This window comes from Sciurus carolinensis, chromosome 10, assembly GCF_902686445.1.
Source record: "Sciurus carolinensis chromosome 10, mSciCar1.2, whole genome shotgun sequence".
Taxonomy (NCBI): domain Eukaryota; kingdom Metazoa; phylum Chordata; class Mammalia; order Rodentia; family Sciuridae; genus Sciurus; species Sciurus carolinensis.
This window is the reverse complement of record NC_062222.1, coordinates 22114884-22134914: the sequence shown is the minus strand read 5'-3', so window position 1 is coordinate 22134914 and position 20031 is coordinate 22114884. Positions and strand designations below refer to the sequence as shown.

General features: G+C 45.2%; 1 protein-coding gene across 9 annotated transcripts in view; it reads right to left on the bottom strand.

Moving 5' to 3' along the window:
- Positions 1 to 8479: 8479 nt before the first annotated feature.
- Positions 8480 to 20031, bottom strand: part of Reeld1 (reeler domain containing 1) — a 38052-nt gene continuing 26500 nt past the window's right edge. For 8 of the 9 annotated variants that reach the window (XM_047566770.1, XM_047566772.1, XM_047566776.1 and 5 more), the window contains 4 exons: positions 19109 to 19278; positions 15467 to 15716; positions 14463 to 14526; positions 11757 to 13681 (listed from right to left, as the gene is read on the bottom strand). In XM_047566770.1, the coding sequence (XP_047422726.1) occupies positions 13073 to 13681; positions 14463 to 14526; positions 15467 to 15716; positions 19109 to 19278 (1093 nt within the window). In that variant the 3' untranslated portion in view covers positions 11757 to 13072. Of the gene's footprint in view, positions 8932 to 11756; positions 13682 to 14462; positions 14527 to 15466; positions 15717 to 19108; positions 19279 to 20031 lie in introns of those variants that run through there. The other variant, XR_007110527.1, reaches the window with a different exon arrangement.

The following is a 20031-nucleotide window of genomic DNA, read 5'->3' as shown; positions in this document are numbered from 1 at the left end:
CCTTGACATTCTCTGCTGCCAGCACCTTAGGGACAGAGGAGCTCTGCAGGGCTCATTTGCAGCCCCTTTGTTTCTTCCAGGAACCCTCATAGTGTACTTCAAACACCCACATTTTGGCAGAAATAGTGAACCTCCCGTGCCAATTTCCTGGCCTTGCTCCCCTGTTCACACACGGGCATCCAGAAAGGGAGTCAAGGTCCACGGAGAGCATGGCCCCTGAGAGGGTCAGGGCAGTGAAGCAGACTGTGGTCTAGGACCCCTGAACAACCGTGGTCTTCCAGAAAGTGTTTCTGCTCCAAGAAAAGGCGCCCCCTGCTGGCCCAGCTCATAATACCCTGAGGAACACAACGTGGACAGAGGCAGTTCCCTCCCCTAGCTGAGCTTCGAGAGGAATAAGAAAGAGTTCCAAGTGAAGTCACGGGGCTTGCCTTGACCTTGCAAGAGCCAGTTTTTAAGGACGAGCAAGAAGCTGAGTCTCGTGCACACCTGGCCCCCAGCTTGGTGCGGCAGCTGCTCTGGAAAATGTTACAAGGAAGAGGCGAACCAGTTCCAGCCCCAGCCCTCCCGCCCGCGCTGCACGGCCCCATTCAAACGCTCCTCCCTGAGCCTGGGTTTCCCTCCCTACAGGGGGACGTGGTGATGACACCTACCTCACAGGGCTGTCTCCAGGAAGAAAGGAGGCCACTCCCTGGAGGGATGATGTAAACTCTCAAGGGCGACGCCAACGCCTTGGGTGGGAAGGTTGACTGCTGTGTGTCAAGCTGATCCATAAATAGGTTTAGCGGATGAAAGGCCGTTCTAAGAATCTACTGACGGCCTTCCATTCATGGAGGAATAAATCTAAGTTGTGAGGATGATCTTTTCCCCAATCCCCACCTCCCACAATGGAACTCTCTTCTCCGGTACAATAAATTAAAAGTAAATAACACAAAAAGTATATATATGTATATGTGTATATATATATGTATTACATATATGTGTATATGTGTGTGTGTGTGTATATATATATGTATCTATTCCCTCTAGCTGTTCTGAAAAAAATAAGGTACAGTTTCAAGTAAAGGCAAAAAGCTTAACCTGAAATTTGGATGGATTCTTTTATGGTTTTTAAGGGGTTTTGTTTGTTTATTTTTGTATTTAAAAAAAACAGTATGTGTGGAATTCCATACATGTATGACTTTGTCGGGATGAGCCTTTATGTATAACCAAAAAGCTCTGATTTAAAAAAAAAAAAAAAAGTGTGTGTGTGTTTCTTTTCCTTTTTGTCCAAATTGGGCTGTGCGCAAAGGCGGGGCGTTCCCACCACCCTGGACGGCGCTGGCTGCGCGGCGCGCCCCGGCCTGGCAGCGCCGGCCTTGGCCTTATTTACACTTATTTACATATGGAGCGAGGTCTCCATGGCTGCCTGCCTGGGAGCCCTATTTTTAATTGTTTGACTCCCCAGCCGCCCCTGTGACCCTTCCTGGCTCATTTCTGAGGATTTCCGGCCGTTGCTAGCTTGGGAGCGAAGGGCAGAGGCCCAGCCTGGTGCAGGGGATCCCAGCGAAGGCCAAACTCAACCAGAGCCCCCACATCGCGACCTCGCGGCCCCTTCCCGGGCATCCGCCGGGTCCACCCGGGCCCGGGCGGAGAGGAGGGGGCCTGGCTCCCACCCGCCCCCTCCGGCCCGGGTCGCCAGCTGCATCCCACGTGGACAAAAAGACAGGGAGGAGCGCAGCAGGTGCATCTACTCCCCGGGCTTTCTTCTCCAGCTGAGCTTCTGGAAGAATGAGGAATGGTTCCAAGTAAAGGCAAAGACTTTACCCTGAAATTCAGATGAATTCTTTACAGTTTTTTGATTTTTATTTTTTTTTTAGAGGCACCATTTCCTAGACAGAGCAATAAAATATACTTATAAATATTTTCCAAGACTGCCCTCTAGTGGAAATTCGGGGTCAGTAGCAGCTCATACAAATGAGCGCGTCGGATTCCAAACTTCTGAATAAAAATAAGCAGTCAAGTGAACCCTCCTTCACACGTGCCCTGAAAGCATATCACGCTTCCTCCACCAGTCCAGAGAGCGTCCCATGCCCTGACTGGAAACGAAAGCTGCCTTTAGTCTTTAAAAAGAAATTGTGTTTTACCTTTAGAACTTTCCAGTGCTCAACGTTGTAAGTATGGTACATTTTTTTCTGCAAGTGCAGGGAAATGTGTCTGATGGGACAATGGAAGAGCCCCTTGGGTGTAGTGTATTCCTAGCGGCTGCATCTGCGACAGACCAAGAGCTTTTATTTTGGCTAAGGAAGAAGCCCTGATTGCAAGAGCATCCAGCCCAAAGGCCACACACACTGCTGGGTTTTCACCTTGGAGGATGTGGAACAATGAGTCATCTGTGCCTCTTCCTGGCTCTTTCTGGCCAAGGTCAGCTTTCCCACTGGAACAGAGCAGCTTGGCCTGGTGCCTGAGCTGTCTGGAGCCTTTCAGTGGTGCAGAGCCCAGGGAGAGGGTGTGGTCCCCACCCTGCACCTCCCCAGGGCCCCAGTTCAGGCTGAGAGGCAGCCCTTGTCCTCATCATGAAACCTTACCCATGCTGCTCAGCTTGGTGTGAAGGGCAGGAGGACACGGGGACCTAAGAAAATGTCCAGTACAAAACTCCCAGGCAGAATTCCATGGGGAGGAAACTGGAGTGAATTTTGACGTGCTCATCCTTTCTGATGAGCTTTCCAAAGATGATTCATTTTTATCTGTTTAGGCTGGTTTCGATACCTTGTAAAGCCCCGCTGCTACTGGCAGTCATAAAACAGCTGCGGAGTATGTTTGTATTCACTTGACAAATACATTTTTAGCAGCTACTCTCTACCAGGCACTGTTCCAGACTCTGATCAGCAAGACAGACAAGGTCCCTGATCTCATGGAAATTACAGTCTAGTGAGGAGACAGACTATACACAAGTAAATGTATCATGTCAAGGGCAATAAAGGAAACTAAGAGAGTACAATGAATAACAAGGGGATATCTAAGCAGGTGAAGCATTCAAGCAGGCCTCTCTGTGAAAGTTATATTTAAACACCTACTGTGCGCCAGGTATTTACCATATCCAGGGGTGAGGATATAGAGGTGAAGGAAACAGCTCATGCTTTCAGAGGATGCAGAGCCCAATGGTGAAATAACATTTTTATAGGATTTCAAACAGCTGAGCCTTAAGATCTATTGCTCATAACAAATCTGCCAAGTAACTCAGATCATTCCCATTTTACAGATGTGAAAATTGAGTTTAAGGAATACGAAAGTATGTACCAAAATGGTTAAGTTCATCTATAGCACCATCAGGTTTTGAATTAAGTCCTGTTTTACTCCCCAATATTTTATTTCTTGTTTTCCTAAGCCATGTAACTTGATAGGAATGGGGTGGGAGGGGACAAACTTTGTGAAATCCCAACATTTCTGAGCCCAAAGGTTTTTACAGGTGTGCTTCACTGTCTTGAGCAGGTTGATAGTACACTGCGCCACCTTGTTCTCAAGAGGCGGAGGAAGGGCCCTTGCTGGGGTACAGAGCAAGGATGGACACGGGCATGCACTGAGTCCAACTACCCATGTTCTTTCGCCAGCCTTTGACAGTGGCAAAGTCTGGCAGTTGATTTCAGAATTCCCCTGCCAATGTCCTCATGAGACACTGAGGTCTCCCTTATCAAACTAACTCAACTCTAAGTCCACACCCAGGGTCCCTCTTTAGCCTCCCTTCGTAAGACATCTCTCATGCAGCAGCCAAGGGGACTAGTCTCCTGACTCTGGGAAAAGGACACTTTCTACTTATGCAAAACTCACCCCTGACCCTTCCCTGAGCAGGAGCCAGAAGGAAGGAAAAGCCACCAGATGTGACCTTTGATTCTTCCTCAGCCACCAGTGGAGAAAGATTAACAAGCCACAGCAGAGTATGTACGGACAGCGGGATGGCTTGAGCCTCCTCACCTCCAAAAGTCATGTGGTCGCACCATTAAGCCCAGAGAAGCAGAGGAAGAGAATTGGATTAACTTCTTCAGTGACAGGGTTGTTGATTTGGTGGCAACCAAAACACCTGTATCTAGAGAGGAGGTAACTCAGATCAGAAGTGTGCAGCCCAGATCCTCAGTGCCCAAGAACTTAAGGAGGGGTCACAAGAAACAGAGAAGGAGAGGCCAGAGAGCAGGACTGCCCTCCCAGCCAGAGGAACTGTGCTTGGATCTGATTGACGTACTGGGCTTCCATCAATAGCAGATTCCTTTTGGAGAAAGGGCTTCCGGTGCTTGGAGGAAAGGGAAGAAATGGGTTGAGGTGGGTGAGTAATTACCCTTAGCTTAGTGGGAGCTCTAGAGACGGCTTTGAAACCGGATAATATTGCCACCTGCCATGAGCTCGCTCCTTTAGAGCTGGCTCTTAGCTTTACTTCCCTTTGTATCCTCAGTTGCCAGAACAATTTCCGTCACGTGGTAGGTGCTCAATCAGAGTTTACCCAAGGGACCCAGATTAGTTTAGGCTCCATTTAAGTCTCCAGCTTAGGATTTGTTCAATCTAAAATTCTTCTTATTTCTTTATTTCTTAATGTCCAACATCTCCAAGTCAGTATTGACTGACGCAGAGAAGGATAGAGCTAACTAAGCAAAGGATTTTCTCCAGGAGGGACGTGGCCGGGGATCCCAGCTGCCTTCCTGGGGCCATTTTCCACAGGTACAACTTCTCCTTTACATTCAGCAAGATCTGAGGGCACACAGGAACAACGAGGGACCTATGTGTGCCCGACAGCATGGCACTTGGAAGCATGGGAGGTGACTCTTGTCCACACGTGTGCTGAATGGCCTACTAAATGTTGTTTCCATTACAGAAAGATTTCATCTATTATCCTTTCCTAGCAGAAATTGAATCTTTAACCAATTTCCATCTAGCACAGTGTCTGGCATATAATGGAAGCTAATTCAATTTCTATTCTGTGTCGGACACTGCTAGGATATAGCAGAAAACAAACATGTAAGAGGTCCTGCCCTTGTGGAGTTTATATTCATTAGAAGCCAAGTAGTGTTTCTCAACTGGGCTACACATAAGAATCATCCATATTTAAAATATGGGTGTGGACTCCATTCTCACAAAATCTGATTTAGTTGGACTGGGCCTCTGGTAGCACTGTTTATACTGGGAGGGTGTGAAGTCAGATGAGGGAGTTTCTAAGGCTCTGTGGACAAGCTTCTGTTCTTTCTAACTGTGCAAATGAGCAATCTCCCCCCTGGCTCACTCATTAAAGTTGAATCATCCTTTCTGTGTATTAGTCAGCCTTCTGTTACTGTAACAAATACCTTGGATAAAGTAACTTTAAAAGAGGAAAAGTTTATTTTGGTTCACAGTTTTAGAGATTTCAGTCCATGGTTTGTTGGCCCCTTTGCTTTTGGGCCAGTGGCAAGGCAGCACATCTTGGCAAGAGAATGTGTTGGAGTCAGCTTCTCATCTCATAGCAGCCAGAAAGCAAAGAAGGAGAAAGGAAGGGGCTGAGATTCCACTGTTCCCATTGAGAGTACTCCCCCGATGGCCTCAGACCTCCCACCAGGCCCCATCTCTAATAAAAGTTTTCACTACATTCCAACAGCACCAAGCTGAGCACCAAACCTCTAACGCATGGTCCTCTGAGGACATTCAAATTCCAGACTACAGCGCAGTAGTGCCAGGCCGAGGACAGAAGGAGGGACAGTGTATTACTTGGTTTTTGTTTCTTCTACAATTTCTCTAAGGCTTCACGTCTTACTTTTATTGACTTCACTTCCCACATCAGGAGCTTTTTCTTCTGAAAGTTGGACTTTGCCAATTGGGGTCAAGCAACCTGGACTTCAAAGATGCTCCGTCTCTGCCTTCAACCTCCCTGGGCTACTAATCAGTTGTCTTTGACTTTTCCCCTTCTCATTTACTTCCTTCGCTTTGTTGCCTGATCAGTAGCTTCTTAGTTTTCTTTATGACTCTGATAGATAGCAACGACCTGTGCGCAGGAATAAAGGACACTTCTCCTTCTAAGCCCTTCTGATGTCACATGGTATCTCTCTTTTTGATCCCCCTCACCATTTTTTGTTTCTTTTTCTGCAGTGCTAGGGATTGAACTCAGGGCTTCGCAAGTACTCTGCCACTGACCTACTTCCTCCACCTTTCTTTTTAAAATTTTGAGATGGGAGTCTTGCTAAGTTGCCCAAACTGGCCTTGAACTTGGGATCCTCCTGCCTCGGCTAAGCAGCTGGGATTACAAGCCTGTGCCCACTGCATCTGGATCCCCCTCACCACTTTACACGCCCAGGTCCATCCTTTATCCCACTCCAACTCTTCAATCTTCTCCTAGACATTTCTGCCATTGGAACATAATACCCTTGGACAGAGAAAGGGTGGTCTGTCATTAAGCTTCTGAGGATAAAAATTGGACTTTATGAAATTTACACCATTTTCGCCCATGTCTGGCAAAGAACCCAACAGAACAACAGTGAGCATTAAAGATAGAAAAAGAAAGCTTTTGTTTGTTTGTTTAATATAAAAAGGAGGTGATTTTCAGTCCCAGAATAGTCTGGGCAAGTAGGGACTCAGCTTAATCAGAGGGCTTGGGCTTACATATGCCCTACAAATAATAATAATAATAACATAATAGTACTAATGCTTGTGGTACATTTGGAGCTTGAAATGATCAGTGACATTTCCCCTGATGAGGTTAAACAGCCTGGCTCATGGGGCTGCACATTTGCATAATAAAGATCAGAAGTCACTGCCTTCTACATCTCTCTCAGCACCAGCCACCGGTGTCCTTGATTCTGGGACACCACATCCTAATGTACTTCCATACACGGTCCTGTACAATGATTCTAATCTTTGGCTTGCATGTGAAATGTCAGCTTCTTTTTTTTTTCCTCCTGGTCTGGGAGAACAACAAATTATGTTTCTAAATGAGAAGGTGCTGTCTGTAATGGATAATATAATCTGAAAATGCAGAGGCAACATCTGTGACCCATGGTGCTAACCTAGCAAGCTCTAGTCTATTTTTCCAGCCTATCAGTTGATAGGAAAGCATCACTTTAGATATAATAATTAATCATTAGTCAAAATGGATATCCCCATTGGTTCCTTGACTCTCAGACAACCCTGCCTTGCCTGTCTATAAATCAGGGAAATACATTCTTTAATATCCAATGGAATATATTTCCAGGCAGTCTCTTCCCTCTATAAAGAAACAAAACACTTTACGCAGAACATCTGTCATTAGCTGAGAGGGGAAGATGCTCCCAAGGTGCCATTTGAAGGAAGGAAAATGTGGCACTCGGGGAAAGGGAGTAGAGAATTCAAGATGGTGGCTGTTAACTGTGGAGAAACATCTTGCAATGGTGGGCACTTAGTTGGCTGAAAAGGTAATGGTAACCAGTACCTTCCCCTTGCAGGCCCTTGGGGCCCTCTCCCCTTTGTTCTTTCTTCTCTTTTTAGCTGGGTCCTATCATAGCCTGGTGGGTCACACCCTAACCTGGCCCATTTTTCTACTTAATTTCAGTCCCTTTCCGGATCCACAGGAATATTTACAACACCTAACGTGCTCCCGGAAAATAAGTGAGCTGCCAAATGTGGAGGAAAGAAAAGTTGATTTGGGAGTCTGGATGGATGAAGGGAATCTGAGGATTATCCTAAACTAACTTGTTTGACTGTGACCTCTCAGGGCCTGGTTCATCAAAGAAGGCATCCTTAATGGTTCCCAGTGCCTTGGAGAAGATGAAAGAGAGGATGGGGAAAGTAGGGGAAGCTATCCCCAAACTTTGACTAGAACATTCCATTTTCATTGTTTTGCCTACTAGGTTTTTTAAAATTCAAAAAGCACCCAGTGAGATCATCTTTAAAGCCACTCCAGTTTTTAAATCTTACAGCTGTCTACCCAGTCCTATCCACTTCATCCCTGACTGTGGGAATGACTTAGGAAACGCCTCTTCATTGAACTCCATCATTGCATCTCTTAGTTACTAGGCCAGTGGTTCCCAGAGGGGTGGTTTTGCCTCCAGGGGACATTTGGCAAAGTCTGGAGACATTTTTGGTTGTTTCAAGTGGGGAGGAGGAGGATGCTGGCATCTACTGGGTAAGGCCAGGGACGCTGCCAAACATCTTTCAATGCATAGACAATGACTCAAACCCAAATGTTAATCATTGAAAAACCCTGTACAAAACTGTAAATTGAAGAAAACACACTCACAGATGAACTTCTGATTGGGGAAGGCTCCCTGCAGCTTTTGTCTTAGCCCTGGGTCATTGAGAGGTTAAGTCTAATCTCTGCTCCTCCCTGGAGCCTGGACTTGGAGACACAGGACCCAAAGACAGTTGCCCACAGAACTCCTTAATTTACCTCTAGGGAAAAAATTTGCCTTGCCTGGTTCCCAAACACACAGAGCTGCTCAAGACGCGACATAGTCAGCTTTCCTCTACACCAGGAGCTGGTGATAGTAACACAAATATTGAACTTCTCATTCCCTCATCAACAGCTATTTATTGATTATTTACTATGGACTAGGAATGAGACACATGGACTATGTACTGGGATATAGCGAACAAAACAAAGTCTATGCAGCACCTAAGTCTGGGAGGAGCAAACAGAAAATAAAGACAAATAAATACATGACTTGATGGGTAATCTCGGCTATGCATGTCACTCAGCAGGTAGGGGCTTTGGAGTGGTAAGAGGAGGCCATGGTCGGTCGGGAAAAAGGTCTCTGGTGAGGCAGCATGGGAGCAGGGTTCTGAAGCCTTGTGGATGTCTGGGGGGTCGAGTTCCAGACAACAAGGACAGCAAGAGCCAAGGAGCTGGGTGGAGCTCCCCGGGTGTCCATGGCAGCCCAGTGCCTATGCTGGAGGCAGGAATGACAGGTGATGTTGGAGGGCCAAGTCTCCCGGGACCTTGTCGGCTGCATCAGATGTTCATATCTTACCCTGAGAGAGATGGAAAGCTTTTAGAGAAGACAGAAACAGTGTGACATAAACGGATTCATGTTTTTTGTTTTGTTTTGTTTTGTTTTGTTGTTTTGTTATCGTTGTTATTTTGTTTCTTAAAGCCCCAAAGGCATTTGAAGGCTGAAGTCCTCCCTGGGACCAGGAGTCTCTAAATGCTGAGGTTTTCTTTTTGCATTTAAAGTACCAATGAACAACCAAAACATTAGCCTTCCTTTTATCACAAAGGTCCTCCTGATAGTCTAACCCAGAGATTGCTATGGCTGATTTTGCCACCTTCCATGGCTGGATGCCGAGAAATTCTTTGGAATATCTTACGAAAGGTACAACATTCCATTTTAATAAAACAAATTAACGCAGACTCATTTCACTTGAAGAAAAGAAGTTTCTAGCCATGCACTACTTGTAGAAGAGGAATAGGTCAGATTGAAATGAAATTTTTAAATTCTGCATTCCAGAAAAGCTGCAATCCATAATTAACACCGGAAGTTCAAGACAGGAAGGGGGTCTGACCATCATTTGTAATTTATTCAGAAATTGCCAGCCTTTCCCAGACAATTTTTCAAACAAATCCTGACTCTTGTTTAAATATTTATTGACTTGATGACCTTTGTTTTGGTTTGTTTTGTTTTGATTTGGTTTGGTTGTTGTCATTGTTGTTAATTAAGTTTTTTTAAAAAAAATAAAACAAACATTGTAACAGCAAATAAATGTTGACGCCTTCAACAACGAGATAACTCAGCCAAGCTATGACTGGGCATTAAATTGTGATTTACCAAAATTGTATCTGTGGAAGAGAATTCATTGGAAATATCAGAAATAATCTCTGATAGTCAGTGTTAAGGCTGACTCTTATCCCTGACCTGTGGTTATTAAATCAGCACAATAGATGTAAAAACATTTGTTTAAGATACAGAGTTTTCAGCAATTGTTTTTCCATTATTTTCCCTTAACTGTGTGTTTAGCCCCAAACCTCCTTTTCTCCAAGAAGAGTTTGGTTGAGTGATTCTGTAGCTGTTCTTACAAAACAAAAAAGCTATTTTAAGATGTTGCGTTTGAGTCCTTTGCCTCTTTTAAACTTTTAATGGCTTTGTGCTTTCGTAACAACCTTCAGATTAAGTTAACACTTCCTACTCTCTCCCTCTTGGGGCTTCTCTGAAGCCAGGCTTCCAGGACCTTGAAGAACACAGTGACAGAGGAGTTCGATGTGGCTGGACTGTGTGCCTATGCTCCCCAGCTGCCCTCGCCAAGACAATTCAGTCCAAATGTTGCAGCACACATATCTGATACCTGGCAGGAATTATAGCCAATGGCTACAATGGCAACTGGTTCCACACTACCCCACGAGTCGCAGGAAAGTGGGGTGGGGTGGGGCTGCACAGGGGTGGGAGTTGTCCTGGGAAGGGAAGGGCAGGTGTCAGCGGTCACAGAATTTTCTCTAAATGGGCACAATTTAAGGACAGTATTGTAGCTACAGGGTAACATTATTAGCAATGGCATGTCAGATTCGTTAGCTATGGGCAGTCAGCCATGTGTGCATGCATTTAATCGTTACAACAACCAAAAGAATGATCTTGTGATTCCCCTTTTCTCTGATGTGGAAGCCAAGGTTCAGAGGTCTACCTCATCTTTGGCCTGAGCTAGAACCCACCAGGAGAAGAGAAAATGCCTGAGCCTGAAGTTGAAGAGTTCTCTCAACCCCTTTGATGCTCTGCAGGAGAGGTGACCCAGGGCATCCACCAGGGATAATCAGGGAAAGTACCTTCTACTCTCAGGTAAACCACCACAGCAGGTCAGCAGTCTACCCAGAACTAGTAGTGAATTAAAGATAGTTGCAAATTCTTTGTCGAATCACCCATCAAAAAGTGAAGTCAATTGATCTTCAAAGAGGGCCAGTCCTGTGACTTGCTCTGACTGGCAGAGAGAAGCAGAAGTGAAATCATCTGACTGCCAAGGTGAGGTCCTAAGAGATCTGCAGCTTCTAGTTATATGTTCTCAGAACTCTCCCTCTGCAGCCACTGTGGTGTAAGAAGCCACAAAGAAAAGAACCAAATAGCTTCCCGTTTTCATCAACAAACCCAGCCAGCAGCCAATACCACCAGCCAGCCAGGTGAGCCACCATCCAGACGTCCCAGCCCCTAAGCAACACAAGAAGCAGAAGAACTGCCCAGCTGAGCCCAAGCAACTCCAGAAGTAGAAAGGAGAAAAACTGGCGGTGGTAGTGGTGGTTTTAAACCACTACGTTTTAGGATCATTTGTTCTACATCAGTAGCCCCAGGACCTGGAGCTCCTGAAGGTGAAGTGGCCAGATGAGAGCAACCACAAATGAGCTCCTTTGCATCCTGGGGAGGAAGGTTGTCTTAGGAGGGTTGGGTGTGAAAGAAGGATATCCGTGCAGCACAGCACATTTGCTTTCCTTCCACAGCATTCCTAGAACATGTTCATTTATGAACGCTCAGATTATTTAGACTTCTCGTGCTTCAGGTTTGAAGCTGGAGGAGAGAGTTGTCTAGTTTGGGGTCCAGGAGGAAAGAGTTTTGCAACCGATGCCCACTGAGCTAAAGTAAAGTATGCTGTTGAAATAACAGAAGCTGTGTCTTTCCTACACTCTCAATCTTTTTTTTTTTTTTTTTTTTTTTGGTGTGGGAAGTACTGGGGATTGAACTCAGGGGCACTCTCTACCACTGAGCCACATCCCCAGCCCTTTTTTTGTATTTTATTTAGAGACAGGTTCTCACTGAGTTGCTTGGTGCCTCGTTTTTGCTGAGGCTAACCTTGAACTCACTATCCTCCTGCCTCAACCTCCTGAGCTGCTGGGATTACAGGCTTGGCCACTGTGCCCAGCCACACTCAATCTTTTTAAGAAAATGTTTTTGTTGTTGAATTGGGGTGCCATGATTTCTCACTGTCCTTGGAAAGGTACTGAACTCATCCCTTATTAAATTATTGTGACAACTCAATGTGAAAAATATGTGCTAGTTTTCTAGCATCTTACCTCTCTGAGAAAGGTGCAAGACAACTAAATATGCTTTCCAAATTTCTGGTGGTGTTTGTTTCCATATTAAAATGCATGGTGAGTGTAGTAGAGTTATCTCTGGAGAAGCCTCTAACTCAACTAATACATTAGTTGAACATGTTTAAGAATTCTATTCAACCCTAATGTTTTGACACCATTTAGATCCCTGGAACCATTGCTAAATCAAAGTGAACTTCATAGGTATGAGAGCAGATAGACAGTGTTCATCCATGAAGATTTCTTTCTGATGTCCCCTGAGAAGAAAGGTAACAGCTGTTCTTCAAACTCTGCTGGCCCTTTTTTTTTTTTTTTTTTTTTTTTTTTAAGCCTGACCTTTGGCAAAGGCAAGATGTCTGCTATTTGTTGGGAACACAAACCAAGTGTCAATGGTCGGGAAGTCCCAGATCCATTTACACCTCATGGGGAGGCTCCCTGCTCTGCTCTGGGGTTCATGTTTTCCCAAAGATGTATTCAATCACACTCTCCATACCTTCCTTGCTTTGGATTAATTTCCATGGCAGATTTGCCAGACTGCTGGGTTTTAAGCAGACCAAATATCCTTGCATTCACCTAAGCAACTGAACGGAGTTCCAATTTGTTTTTGAGCCCCAGTTTTGAGAAGTAAACTTCTAGGGTGATTTAGAGAGGAAAGCGAGGGCTGCCGTTCTTTTTCTTGTAGGAGCCACAAACCCAACATTACTTCTTTTCAAAGAGTTGGAGGAGACGAGGCTGAGACACTGAGGAGGGACAGAATTTCTATTTCAGCAGGTTCCTCAAGGCAACAGAGGAAGCTTGGTGGCCACAGGAGTCTAGTTAATGAGCGGGTTATACAATATTCATTGTGTCGAGTTTAACTCTTCAAACAGAACGTCTAATTGCAAAAAGGAAAAAAAAAGAAGCCAAATTACAGATGTTAAGACAACAAAGCTGGGGAAGAACTCCCTCTGTTGATCAAGCGGTCCTTTCGCCGCTTCCTCCGCTAGCTGCGTGCTGGCAGGAGGCGCGGCGAATCCCTGTCCTCATCAAGAATTCTCATTAGCTCTGTTTTGACTGAGCTGCTCTGCAGAGTCTAAGGAGGCCACTGAGAGACCTGCCACCAGAGTCTTCTCAGAGGACTGCTTTCCTGCCACCCTCAGAAGGAGAGATCCTGTTGTATTCTGCTTGAACCAAAACAAAACTGTTCTCCCCAATCTTCCTGACATGAACAGTCTCCCCGCCGTCGCTCCTGGCAACAGCATCTGCAGCTGCCTCGCTGAAGGACACTTCTGTTCGCTTGTGGCGATGCTGAGAGTGCAGGTAGCAGAGACCAGCAGCCAGGGCCATGCCCAGGGTGGCTGACAGACAAAGTAGGGTGCCCAGCTGGGGTGTGCTGAGCTGGATCCCCAAAGGGACACTGGCTCCCTCATGCCCAACTGCAGGCCTCAGGTTGGTCTTGCTAGGGTGTCCCACACCACCTTCTCCCTTTCCTGTCCCCAAGCTGGGATCCCCGGGCTTTGACTTAGGTACAAAGTTGGCAGAGGGCCTTGATGCTTGGGACTGGCCACCAGCGGCCGGCAGCCTGGAAGCGCCAGAGGTGTGGAAGTTGGGGGTCGTGTTGGATGCCCCTGCCCCACTCCCCATGGATGCTTCAGAAGACCAGAGACTCTGGGGGTTGGTAAAGTGGACAGTGTACAGCGCAGGCCTCAGTGGGGTCCTGTTAGAGGCTTCCATCTTGTCCTAGAAAAGGAAAAATAAGTCAAAGGAGCTGATCTTTCCCTCAGTTTGCCACTGAACTTTACCACTAACTTGTGCTCCTTTAAGGCCCAGCCTCTTGCCTGTTCCTAAAAGAACTGAAAGTGAAATGTCCAAGTAGATAAATAGACAGTTATCACTTGTTATCAATGGGGATGGGGCAGCTAATAGAAACCCCGCACAGAGCGTGGAGGCCAGTTATGAGAAGCAGCTTAGGGTTCTTTAAGAGGTTTCCAAGCTCACAAGGAGAACCGCTTCACTTCTGATGCTGAAAGCCTCGAGTGTGTCTTTTGATGGCAGGACCCATGCAGGAGGGGCCATTTAATCTTGCTGGAGGTTCCAATAAATTCAAGTAAGCATATTATACCATGTTTTATTTTGTGTTCCTTCTAAGGCTTCAAAGGAAGAGTAAATCAGTGGGCATGTATATTTTATATTGCCCATTGATCTAACCTCTGGGCCATCCACGCTGTTTCCAGGCCAGTGTTACGAAGAAGTGAAGGGGGAGAGAAAAGGAATTATTAACCAGGGCTAAGTGGGCACACAGATCACTAAAACCATCCGTTTCTGCAATTGCGGATAACTTCAGAGACACTGCGTAGAAAGGAAAGGCTGGTATTGATCAGTACGAAGACACTTTGTATATATCATATCTTTGCCTTCTCTCTGACTTCAGCTGCTTGTCTAATAGCTCTGTTTTCCTGGAACTTCCCACTCAGGGATCAAAATGCCAACCTTGACCCCCATTTACAATTCAAGCTCTTACCTGTTCATCCTTATCCAAGGGCAGGCAAGTTTCCAATGGATCAAACCTTGGATCATCCTGAGTTCTAAAGGGAAAAATAGAAGGGCTAAGAAGGGATCATTAAGTATTTGGATCAAAAAACAGTATTTCTCACCACTGTTTTATATGCTGATATCAGATTTCCTTGGAATAACTCCTCAGTTTGGGACCAGAAGACAAAAGGGAGACTGAGGGGTGGGGTGAGTGAGAATAGTAACAAAGAACCCACCAAGAGCTATCATTCATTATTTCACACAATACACATATATTTATATATCATATCATAAATATATTTAAAATAAAAAATGATTTTATTTATAGCATTTTCTCAGAGACCTCACCCCTCCAAGAAATTAGAGTTTTCCTGGGTGATTATCATACCCAGCTTTTCTGACCAGTAGCCTTGCTACAGTGAGGGTTTTCCATGCACTTATGAATAAACATGACTGAGATCTTTTTTCATCAGGCTCCAAGTGCCACAATATTTAGTCTCATCCCACCACCTGTACCAAATGACCCATGTGTGATGGTTTGGATAGGAGGTGTTCCCCAATAAATTCATGTTAGATAATTCAGGAATGTCCAGAAGTAAAACAATTAGACTTTGAGAGCTGTAACCTAATCAGTAAATTAATCCTTGGATGGACTAACTGGGTGGCAAGGATAAGCAGATGGGGTGTGGCTGGAGGAAGTAGGTCACTGGGGGACATGCCTTTGGAGTGTGTATTTCCTTCCTGGTCCCTCTCTCTCTCTCTCTCTCTCTCTCTCTCTCTCTCCTTCCTGGCTGTCATAAACTGAACAGCTCTCCTTTGCCATGCCCTTCCACCATGATACTCTGCCCAAAGCAATGGACTCAGCTGCCCATGGACTAAACCTCTTAAATCATGAACCCCAAAATAAACTTTTTCTCCTCTAAGTTGTTCTTATCAGGTACTTTGGTCACAGAGATAAAAAGTTGATTAACACACAACTCCATCACCCATTACCTGTGGTGGGTGCTCAGGCTGGAAGCAAAGGCCTCTGAGAAGAATCTCCTAAGGGCCACAAGCTTCTCCAGCCTATGGGAATCCATGGATGGTTCTAGGATTGGACTGCTGTCCCCACTGGGTTGCTGACCATTGCTGTTTGCAGTCGCTGTATATGAATGTGATTGGGACAGAGTCTCTGTATCTCCAGGCAACTTTGTCACCCCTATACTAGCAGGGACAGGATCTGAGTTGTTCTCTTCTGAAGGTCCTGTAAAAACAACAGCAAAGACATTTTTGTACTGTTGCTAAAGTGTGACGGGGACCCCGGGAGATGAGCCCGGGCCTGAAGACACCACACAGAGACCGTGAGAGCATTTTCCCCACATTGATTGGTACAAATGACTATAAAAACAGGGTAAATAGTGGAGATTCTAATTTACCTTAAGAAGGATCATTAAATGTGAGGCACTCAAAAATGTCAACAGGAAGATGATCTGCTCAGTAATATAACCTCCTAACCAAGCAGCTAAGCACTGACTCCTCATATCTTCTGGGCTTGTATGTTTTTAACTGCCACCATACAGGAATATAGAAACCACTGGACTACTGTAGTTTTGTTTTCATCTCTGCAGAAACTCTAGCTAGAAGAAAACTAGAATCCACAAATCAGATTGTTAAAAACCCTAGATCTTTTGCCATGTATCTTTTGCCATATATTATTAACACTCCAAATTTCCCTGGTGATGATAATGACTTGATCATCTGCTATGGGCAGAGGCGAGACCACTGCCCTCCACTGTCCTCCACCATCTGATTTCCCATCTGTGACTGGCTCATACGGGGGCCCAGAGCATTAGAAATAGCTGCAAACAGGGCAGCAAGCAAGCAAGTGCTTGTTTTTGAGTCAGATTATTATCTGGGCTCAATGCTAACTCCCAGCTTTGGGCAAGTCTTCCTGGAGCATTAGTTTCATTTGCAAAATGGGGCCCATAACAGAACCCATACCACAGAGGTGTGGAGGGGTGAAGTAAAATAACTGACATAAAAGCATGAAGCACTGTGGCTGGCACACAAGCAGCATGCACTGAGGGGTCCTGATTTGAATGACAGGGCGGTGCTGACCCAAGCAGTGTTGGCTGAGTTCGTCTGGACAGTGTTTGGTGCCACTTCGTTCCCATATTTTCATTTCTCGAAAACCTTGAGGGGAAGAATGAAGCCGGGTAACCCAGATGCACACAACAACTGACAGTTTGGAATTCCTGCCTGAACTCAAAGTGCACTCGGATATCACAGACAGACCCACTGCATGCTGGGAATTGTTCTGGTATCTGGGCATGCAGAACTGAGGCAGATTTGTGACTGTTGTCCCTGAACTCAAAATCTAGAAGGTGAGAGTCCCTACATTCTCAACTTACAAAGTATAAATGTGAAGAGGACTTCAGTTCCAGAGCTAGGGAAGCAATTACCTTGCTGCTGTCATCTGAAGTTTGCTCCCCCAAATTCATGTGTTGCAACCTAATCCCAATGTAGTAGGGGTCTTAAGGAGGTGATTAGCTCATGAAGGCAGCACCTCATGAACGGAATTAGTGCCCTTACCAAAGAGACCTGGGGGGCTTTTTTACTTCTTCCACCATGTGAAGACACATAGAAAGTACCATCTATAAGGCATGGTCCCTCACCAGATACTGAACCTGCTGGTACCCTGATCTTGAACTTCCAGCCTCCAGAATTGTGAGCAATGAATTTCTGTTGCTTATAAATTACCCAGTCAAAGGTACCTCCTTATAGCAGCTGGCAAGAACCAAAACACCAGTCTATCAAGAAGTGTGAGAAAAAGTATTGCTAAGGAGATATTTGAGCTGTGTCCTGCAAGCAGTGTAGATCATCATGAGGAACCATCCACTTTGAGGGACTCTCAGAGGGAAAGCCTGAAGATGTAAGAGTAGATTGTACCTACAGGAGTGGAGCAGGAGCTCAAAATGTCCTGAGGGTCTGTGGCAAATATGTGTGAGAAACACAATGTACTGTTTTTCCAATTTTGACAAGTCCTCATTCACATATACCTACTGAAGTCTTCCTGCGGTTAAGAAATCTATTTTGTGTTATTAGGTGGCCCTCCAGCACACACACAAACACACATACTCCTTTTTCCTTTGAGAATCACTAGGGTGAGGAACATGGGTGGCAACATGAGAAGTTTCTCCTGTAAGCTGCTCAGACTGGCGTCTGTGACCTCAGGAAGAACCTTAGTCTCCCAGTAGGACAGGCAGGCATCAGAGAGGCTGAGAGCTCAATGTGACGCTTCCTCCTGATATCTCACTTTTATTCATGTCCATATTAAAACAAACATGGTTGGACTTGGGGCTTGATAAAATAAAACATGAGACTTCCACCATGTTGGGTCTGCGGGGTCTTTTCTGGGTCACCTCTCAGACCCTGAGTTCTTCACTCTGCTTTTAGGAGTATCTTGGCAGAAAAGCTGGAGGAGCTGTACTGGGATAAGAGGAGAAAACAAAGGTCTGGGGACAGAGACAGAGAAGAGAGGGTGGCCCTTGGATGTTTCTGTGCCTGGGTCTGCTACAGTGAGCACAGGCAGAGATTTGGTTAGATTTTGACTTTAATGTATCAGCAAAAAATTTTAAGGAAAGAATCAAGAACGAAGGAAACTGGGATTTAATGGGTTAAGGACAGTAACTTCTGTGGAGGTGACTGGTTGTGTGTTGTCATGAGAGCATCTGTTTAGGACCCTTAACCAGAAATAGATAATGAGAATTGGCTCCATGTCACAGGATGTCAGAGGATGCCAGGGAGGTCAGACCTTCTCTGGCTGGTTAGGGGTTTTGGGTTGTTTGTTTTGCTTTGTTTCTTTTTTCAGAAGTTCATGGGCCAATGGAGGATGAAATCATGCCACAAAACGGAGAAAAAGTTGATTCCCATTGAAACAGCCTCTTATTCTTGATTCCATTCTCCAACCCAGGCTGCAAAGAGTCATCTGCCTACCATGGAAAGTAAGAATAAAAACTGGATGAGGTTTTATTAAAAAAAAAAAAGAAAGAAAGAAAGTGTGTGTGTGTGTGTGTGTGTGTGTGTGTGTGTGAGAGAGAGAGAGAGAGAGAGAGAGAGAGAGAGAGAGAGAAAGAAAAGAAAGAAAGAGAAAGAAAGAAAGAAAGAAAGAAGAAAGGAAGAAAGAAAGAAGAAAGGAAGGATGGAAGGAAGAAAGGAAGGAAGGAAGGAAGGAAGGAAGGAAGGAAGGAAGGAAGGAAGGAAGAAGGAAGGAAGGAAGGAAGAAAAAATAGCTCATTTCTTTTTGGTGCTTCAGGGGACTAAGGAAATACTGTGCTGACCAGCAAAGATGGAGGCAGAAGGAACATCTTCTGGTTTTGCAATGCAGCCCTAACTGTTCCCCCCAAGGGTCCCCCTTAATTTGTTAGGTTGAGCCAGATGAAGTGTGTTTGCCAAGGAAGCAGCGAAGCAAGCGCAGGCAGCCCCTCCCTCTCACCGCCCAGTTATCACTTCTGGGATGGGCTGCTGCCACTGGAGGCAGGTGTTTATTGCTTGTTTTTCAGGGACAGGAAACTGGCAGTAGTCACTTGTAAGTGAAAATAGATCACTGTAAATAATGATGGCAGCCAGGCTCCTAAGCACAGCGGTCAGCTATACCTGGGGCTGTCCCTTCAGAGTCATCCAGCCTTCGCCCAGGGGTTGGCACCAGCATCCCCAGCTCAGCACGGTGGTGGTCATCAGAGAGGGCTCTGCTACGTGTCTGTTGTGATACAACAGCTGATTCAATCCTTGCCCAGTAAACAAAATACGACTGGACTACTGATAAACTGTGGGAAAAGACAGAGCAGAGTGATTCATGGATTGAGTTTCCCCTAAGTAATAATAGCCTGGTCCATACTAATAGCAAGTCGAGAACGTGGTGGATACTAACAAAGAACAAAAGTCTAAATGACTGGGAGAACTAGAAAGAATTGTTTTATTTCTCTTTGCATGACTTCATTCTTGGAAAAATCAAAACCTCAAGAGTTGCAATTTAGTTAGACTAGGAAAGGGTATATACAAATGATTATCCTTCCTAATAAATATAGGCATCAAAAATCTCATTTGGGGGCTGGTAAAGCTCTGACTGAGAAGGCACAAAGCCCTGGTGTCTCCCTCTAGCACGGGGGAAAAAAATCATTTTGACTAACAGGTGTCTTCTCGAATTGTTTAGACCCAAGTAAAAGGTTGTATCTTCAGCTTTATTTTTAACCATCACTGAGATTCTATTAATGACATAATAAGTTTTCAAAATTGTACAATGGTATGATTCTATTGTACATTCAATGGATTCAATTGATTCCATTGACAATTAGAGAGAAATCATCAATATTCTAAATAATATTTGGATCCCATAAAGCTTTTCTTCAGTGAAAATCACTTTCATAAACGTTGTGCCATTTATCCTCCCAGAATTTTCACAGAGGTAGGTATTCTTGGCAAATGTCATTTTTCCCACTTTACAAGGGCAGTCATGACCATGTGATTAATACAGCCAAAGTCACCCAGAGAGGGAGGGAACAACGGAGGGGCACGGAGCA